Source organism: Phalaenopsis equestris, unplaced genomic scaffold (genome assembly GCF_001263595.1).
Source record: "Phalaenopsis equestris unplaced genomic scaffold, ASM126359v1 Scaffold001046, whole genome shotgun sequence".
NCBI classification, from domain to species: domain Eukaryota; kingdom Viridiplantae; phylum Streptophyta; class Magnoliopsida; order Asparagales; family Orchidaceae; genus Phalaenopsis; species Phalaenopsis equestris.
Genome location: NW_018165485.1, coordinates 106848 through 114888, shown reverse-complemented (window position 1 = coordinate 114888; position 8041 = coordinate 106848). Strand labels below are relative to the sequence as shown.

Genomic DNA, 8041 nt, shown 5'->3' with positions numbered 1-8041 from the left:
ATCTTGAGTTTCCCCCACAGTGACCACACCTACTAAGTATTTAGAGGTTGAGAGCAACATGTGAAACTTCAAGTTGAGTGGAGAAGAGTTTGGAGTTTCTAGTGGTGAGGGTTCCATGTCTAGTTTTCTAGGAATAGTCAACAGGAAAAGTCCTATGGCTAGACCCTAGGCTACTAAAGAGGAAAAACTAAGCCTCAACCAAAATTGAGGTCAACAACATGTTATTCAACCTATTATTCACGGGTTATCAGTCTGTGTTACTCATGTATTACGACGTGTTATCCACATGTTATCAGCCTATTATTCACGTGTTATTAGTTTGTGTTACTCATGTATTATGGACGTGTTATTAGCCTATTATTCACGTGTTATCAGCCCGTGTTACTCATGTATTATGGACGTGTTATTAGCCTATTATTCACGTGTTATCAACCCGTGTTACTCATGTATTATGGACATGTTGTTAGCCTATTATTCACGTGTTATCAGCCCGTGTCACTCATGTATTATGGACGTGTATCAGCCTATTATTCACATGTTATCAGCCTGTGTTACTCATGTATTATGGACGTGTTATCCACGTGTTATCGACGTCTTATCTACGTGATATTCAAGGGTTACTCAGGTGTTATCGACGTGTTATCTACGTGTTATTTAAGGGTTACTCACGTGTTATCGACGTGTTGTCTACATGTTATCATCCTGTTATCTACGTGTTATTCAGCGTCTTACTGATGTATTATCGACGAGTTACTCTTGTGTTACTCAACATCTCACTCAATGTGTTATTCAGCGTGTTACTCATGTATTATCGATGTGCTATCCACGTGTTATCAACGTGTTATCTATGTGTTATTCATGGGTTACTCACGTGTTATCATCGTGTTTCTCACGTGTTATTCAATGTGTAACTTAGCCACGTGTTATCGATGTGTTATTCAGCGTGTTACTCATGTATTATCGACGTGTTATCAACGTGTTATTTCAGTGTTATTCAGCATGACTTTTTATTCACGTGTTATCTATGTGTTCGTGTTATCTATGTGTTATTCATATTGTTATACATTTTATCCATGTTTGACTAAGCTTAAGACATAAATATTTGAAAAAAAACATATTATAAACCACCATTTACTTCTTACACAGTTTAAATATGCAACATACCTGAATTTTAGCAACATACCTAGGTAAGACAATTTGTCAAGCTTTCCTCAAATGCATCAACAACTTGACGGCTAGTTGTTGCTTCTTGTTCCATTCCTGAATGCAATGGTTAAAGTTAGAAATATGTATTATACATGGAAGGAAGGAAATACTAAATAAAAAAATTGCACTTTTAGCTTTCTTATTTTTCTCCCAATATCCTTTCAACCTAGATGTAGATACTCTTTTCGGCCTCTTTTTAGCAGGGTCATTCACATTGACTTCTATATTTGTAAGTTTATTCTTCTTTTTTGTTTTCTTGACTTCGATTGTTCTCCCTGCTAGAGCATCCTCAATATCTCCAGATAATTTTTTAAACGGCTCCCACAAACACTCCTAAGCTAACTCATTTCTTCGTGCTCTATTAATGAGTTGATATGCAAAATTATGAGAGCATGACGTGAATATAAGAGAACTTGAAGAAACATGATTCAACCCGGAGTCTTTTAGATCTCTGCAACCAACCCTGTTATAAATGTCCCTTTTAGCATGGATGGACCACCGCAATAAGAAATGCTTCTCCGGAATCAGCTTTATTTTGGCGACACTGAGAACAAATAGTGCATGGGAGCACAACAGGCCCATCATCTCAAATTTTTTGTAACTAAATGTAACCTCACAAGTAACTTTGTCAACTAACATAGTCCAGGGCTGCCTTGTCCCCTCATCATCCAATCTTAATACGTAATATTTAGCCTCACTCTCCACTGATACTTCAGCCGTAAGCCCACATAAGCCATTTAATAGCTCTTGTTCAAACATTGAGCAAAAGCTTCCTTATATAGAATGAGGCAGCTTGCCTCAGCATGGGATTGATTTTAACCATGTACATTCTGACGGACTGACCGCATTTGAAATCTTCATCTTTCTCGTTCCGGTGCTACAATTTCATTATGGTTTCAAGACCGATAAAACAATCCGTGAAAGAGCTAGTTGGCTTTGCAACATCATGACAGACATTGTTGGTCGACTCACTTCTCTGTGTTGATAAGATTCCCATACCGAAAATATCCTTATTAAATGTTGTTGACCATCTTTGCCTTATACGGTACATTTCATCTAACAAGACATTGCGTTATAGTTCTTCCAACTCAATCATTAAGAACCACGTTTCTTCAAACTCCTCCTCAGAATCACACTTGCTCAAGCATTTATAAAAAAGACCACAGACGCTCTTAGTACACACTCCATAGTGTACTTTAGAAGACAGTTTCTTGTAGATGTATCATTAACATAATCTGTGATGTGTTTGTGGGAGACACTCTACAATGACTCTTGTCATTGCTTTATCTTGATCGGTAAAAATTTTTATGAGATGTTTGTCTCTCATTATTTCAATGAATGATTGGAATAACCACATGAATGATTCAGTGTCTCATCAGACAAAAATCCAACTCCTGACAGTATGTTCTGTCAGTGGTGGTTAACCCCCACAAATGGAGCGCAACATAAGTTATATTTATTTAATCTGTAGCTTGTATAAAAAATTATCACATCCCCAAAACAGTCATAATCTAGCCTGGATAATCCATCACTCCAAAAAAATGTTTGTTAACCTGCCAGACTCATCTGTTTGGAAATCCCAAACAAACATGCTATCTCCAGCTTGCCTCTCCATGAACAATTGTATTAGAGCATTGACATGTCCCTGTTCAATTCGTTGTCTTCTTTCTTTTTGTATGAAATTAAATGCATCTCTTTTGGTGCATTCAAAATTCTCCACACTACCAACATCCGTGGCTATGAAATTGGATGCATGTGTTGCTCTGATCCCTGAGCTGTCATTGATCTCAACACATCTGCATTCAACTCACTTATCGTTTTGTTGGATTGAAGAAGATGCTTATCACCACTTTCGGGCAAAAGATGATTTTGATTTTCAATGAATTTTGCTACTATCCAATTGCCTTCGAAATCAACAACAAATCAAACCATGGCCTTACAACCAGTCCTCGTGTCTACTTTTCTGAATTTAATTGTGTTGTTAGGCTCTTTCTTGTAGCCAGCTTTTCCAAAAAAAATAATCTTAAAAAAATAATCTTTGATCTAAATAATCTTTGATCTTAAGTTTCTTAGAGTTTGGCCAGTAGATAGTGTGGTCCTTCCGAATAGTGAATCCTACGTGATGTGCATAGGCACGATAGCTTTCATATTCTTCTTGCTCATTGTGGACAATGCTGCTTAGAAACTTTTCTGCTTCTGCAATTGGATCATGCAATTGGATCATTGCAAACGTGTGTTGCCTCACAGGATTGCATAACACCATTATAACATCAGCATAACACAATAATAACACAGTAAAGTAATAAATCAAACATTGGAGTAATACCAGAGTAACGCCAGAATAATACAAGAGAAACACCAAACAACCACAAGCCTAAAACCATAATAACATAAACGTGTGTTGCCTCGGGACTTCATAACACATTGATAATATCAGCACTAAACAATAATAACACAGTAAAGTAATAAATCGAAGGTAATAAACAACGTAATATTGGAGTAATATCAGAGTAACACCTGAATAACATAAGAGTAACACCAAACAACCACAAGCCTAAAACCATAATAACACAAAAAAGACACACCATTATAATACAAAAAAAAAACTGTATAACAACATCCAATAACACTACCTCAACACCAATATTTACATTAGACTAAGCCAACTATTATACCACAGTAACAAAACTAAATCAAAGGCTAACATTGGAGTAATACCAGAGTAACACCAGAAACCAGAGTAACACCAGAATAAGAATAACACAAGAATAACACCAAGAAAACCCACGTTTAACACCATAATAACAGAAGAACACCCTAAATTTTAACAGCAACAGACCCTAAATCCTAAGCTAACATAAAACTAGAAAAGATTATAGACTCACTCGATCTTCAAAGTTTAAGCTGAATGATGGGTGTAATTCCTCTGACATCTCAACGCTCCTAGACACCTCATCGGAACCCTAGCTGCAGAGCTGCGAACGTAGTTGTGAAATATTTCTTCCACCTACCTGCGAATAGAACTACAAGTAGAACAGTAAGTAGGCGCGAAAAATTTCTGAAAAATTTTTATCCTTGCGGGAAATTTTCCAGGATTAGGGTCAGGCCGACATTATCAGAAATTAACTTTTGTATTGTTTTTACTTGCTTTAATAGGTGTGCCGGGCTTTCTATGTGGTGACATTTTATTGGCTGCACACATAGCTTTACATGTAGTACTCATGGAATATTTCTTCCAACGGGCGACCCTAGGAATCACAAAAGCAAGCTCGAGGTAGAGTGGAAATTGTCGCCATGGCTGCCGGAGGAGATAAGATAGTATAGCAACTCCCGGTGAAATACTGGGGGATTCGTCCCAGTTTATCGCAGGGAAAGGATCATATCTGGCACCCAATGGCCGGAATATTCACGCCTCCATCACCGGCCACCGTCGTGTACTACCCCCTCCCGCCGACTCCACCGAGAAGGTATGCCTGGCTGCCTCATTTCTTTTCCAGGGTTACTGTCTGTTCTTCTTTGTTAGCTTTCCTCCCTCTCGCCGCCTTATTAATGAACTTTCTCTCTTTCGTAACCCGGCTATTCAGAGGTCGACTGTGGAAGTTGTCGGTCACAAGAGCCGCGGAGCCGTTCCGGAACCTGGAGTTGTTGTCATTGCTCGAGTAAGCATTTTGGCTTTTAAGAGTTGCTTATTATCTCTTTGATTGCTATTTCTCGTGTCTTAAATCAGGTGATGCAATTGAATGCTTAGGAAATTATCTAACGTTAACAACTTCTGTGAGCGGATATAATACCCTCATTTGTAGAGTTCAATTCTCCGTTGATGCTAATCTCTTTAAAGAATGTCCTTGCTTCCATGGGAGGGTTAGCAGGGATGAACATACGGTTAGCCAAAAAAAAAAGCTTAATCTTCCAAAAAAAATTAAAGAAAACACAGAATTCTTTGTTTGTTTTTTTTTATTTGAGTTCTGAGTTGTTTCTATTGTTTCATAAATTAATTGTTTCGATTTGATTTATTTTTAGAGTTTAGGAAAGTCAATATCAATGAACCAAGTAAAATGAGCTATAGGTGTTATGTTTTGAGTACTTGTTAAGGTAAACATTGTATTGGAAATTATCTTTCGATCAAAACCATAGCTTGCAGGTATTTGTAAAAAAAATAACTCACATTAAAATTGTCTATTTATTCATATTTTTATATCATTTTTGAAAAATAAGTTATTATATATATATATATATATATATATATATATATATATATAATTTCTTTTATTACATTTATTAGTTAAATGTTATGGGGAACCACAAATATAACAACGACATTTAATATTATTATTATGTTTTTTAACATTATTATTTTTTGAAGGTATTCCGCTATAAAACTTAGTACTTTTCTTCGTTTTCTATATGGCTGTATTTCTGGAAAGTTTTGTGAAGTATAAATATTTTTACAAAACTTATATGATTGTCTTTTAACTTGTTTTTGAATTTTATATTCTCTACATTTATCTTGCAAAATATTAAATGTGAATACAATTTGGGATCCTATGCCTATTCCTCTAATATTTTCTAGATTTCTATATGTTTCTATCCATTTTTCATGGATTTATTTTCCTAATTCTCCAGGTAATTTTATTAAAAATGTATTTGATATCTCATTATCAAAATACTCACATGCTCTACTGGCATATGTTACATATAATGTACAAAATCTATCCATTTGAGACCAATCAGATAAACTTAATTGTTCTAGGTTTCAATAATCTTGATCTTGAATATTGGTATTCTGCTCACTTGGGATTAATAATTCTTTAGCCTCCTTAGGTTCTATTAACGTCTTATGGATCACCGCGTCTAAAAGAGTTAAAATATTTATGTTTTTTTTTGTGATAACAATGTTTCAGTAATATTAAATTCTTTAAAATTAGTATTAGTAAAATCTACTTTAAAGATTTTCTTCAGACATCTCCCTTATTTTTACAGACTTAACTCTTGACCTTCAAATACTCACACTCAAACACTAAGAGGCTCAAGTGAAGAACTCGATGTCATAAGGCTGACTCCCATACTCTAATTATACACAATAAAGTGGAAACATACATACACTATTCCCACTTAAACATAAAGAAGAATAGAGAGGTATTTTTTCACTGAGGTTTCTTTTAATGTGTATAAATAGAGTATGAGAGTCAGCCTTATGACATCGAGTTCCGAGTTCTTCACTTGAGCCTCTTGGTGTTTGAGTGTGAGTATTTGAAGGTCAAGAGTTAAGTCTGTAAAAATTCTCTGTAAGTATATTTTTAGCTATGAATATTTGAAGTTTTATTATGATATTTTGTGAGACACTGACTCTCATACTCTATTTATACACATTAAAAGAGACCTCAGTGGAAACATACATACACTATTCCCGCTTAAACGTAAATAAGAATAGGGTGCATGAGTGTGAGTATAACCTTATCAATATTATAGTTTGAAAATTTAAAATTTTTGGATATTCTTCTTTATGTTTAAGTGGGAATAGTGTATGTTTTCACTAAGGTCTCTTTTAATGTGTATAAATAGAGTATGAGAGTTAGTGTCACATTATATTCACGGCCAAAAATAAAGAACTCATCTTAGGACTAAATTTTATATTAAGTGAACAAGGACAAATGAAGAACTCTATGCCATAACACTGACTCTCATACTCTATTTATACACATTAAAAGAGACCTCAGTGGAAACAAACATACACTAAAAAAGAATAGGGAGGTATTTTTTTTTAAGTGAACAAGGACAAATGATAAAGAAGAATAGGGAGGCATTTTTACTTATTGTTAAAAAGTTTTTATTAATATTCATTTGTCCTTATTCAAAAAAAATACCTCCCTATTCTTATTTACGTTTAAGCGGGAATAGTGTATGTATGTTTCCACTGAGGTCTCTTTTAATGTGTATAAATAGAGTATGAGAGTCAGTGTTATGTCATCGAGTTCTTCCTTTCACTGAGGTCTCTTTTAATGTGTATTTCTCACTCAAACACTTAGAGGCCCAATTGAAGAACTCGATGTCATAACACTGACACTATCGAGCTCTTCCTTTCACTGAGGTCTCTTTTAATGTGTATTTCTCACTCAAACACTTAGAGGCTCAATTGAAGAACTCGATGTCATAACACTGACACTCATACTCTATTTATACACATTAAAAGAGACCTCAGTGGAAACATACATTATTCTTCTTTATATAAAATTTAGTTCTAAGATGAATTCTTTATTTTTGGCTTCGTGAACTAGATTAAAAGAGACCTCAGTGGAAACATACACTATTCCCACTTAAACATAATATAGACCTCTGAATTCCGAGTACAAATAATATGCTTCAGGGAGTTTTAGACAATAAGAATTAAAGATTCCCCAACGTTATGACATCGAGTTCTAGGTTTAAGATTATGTGATGCTACCAATATATCATCTATATATACTAATACATAGAAGAAGCCTACCAAAATATAAACGTAAAATCTTTTTCCGACTCCATTTATTTCCGCTGGTTCATAGAACAACATACACCCACAGTCTAAATCTTACATCCAAGATGACAACAAAAAAGACATGCCCATAAACGCCACAAAGGCTCGTCGGGACTTATAGCATAACATTATTTTTAAACCTAGATGACTTTTCACTTTCAGATGTTGACATTATCTTTTTCTTCTTAATAGCTGTTCTTATTTTCTTTATTTTAAATAAAAGCTTCTGTTTATCTTTTTTATATGTTTGTATTAATTTATTTTGAAATTTCTCTTGATTTTTACTTTGTTCTTCTAACTTTTCTATTCTAAATAATATTTTTT

General features: G+C 34.5%; 1 protein-coding gene across 1 annotated transcript in view; it reads left to right on the top strand.

Annotated features, from left to right (window-relative positions):
• The window catches only part of LOC110032880 (exosome complex component CSL4), a 58931-nt gene that overhangs the window by 9905 nt on the left and 40985 nt on the right, over positions 1-8041 (top strand). Inside the window, exons 2-3 of the mRNA XM_020736658.1 lie at positions 4522-4673; positions 4791-4865. Of these exons, the coding sequence (XP_020592317.1) occupies positions 4522-4673; positions 4791-4865 (227 nt within the window). The remainder of the gene's footprint in view (positions 1-4521; positions 4674-4790; positions 4866-8041) is intronic.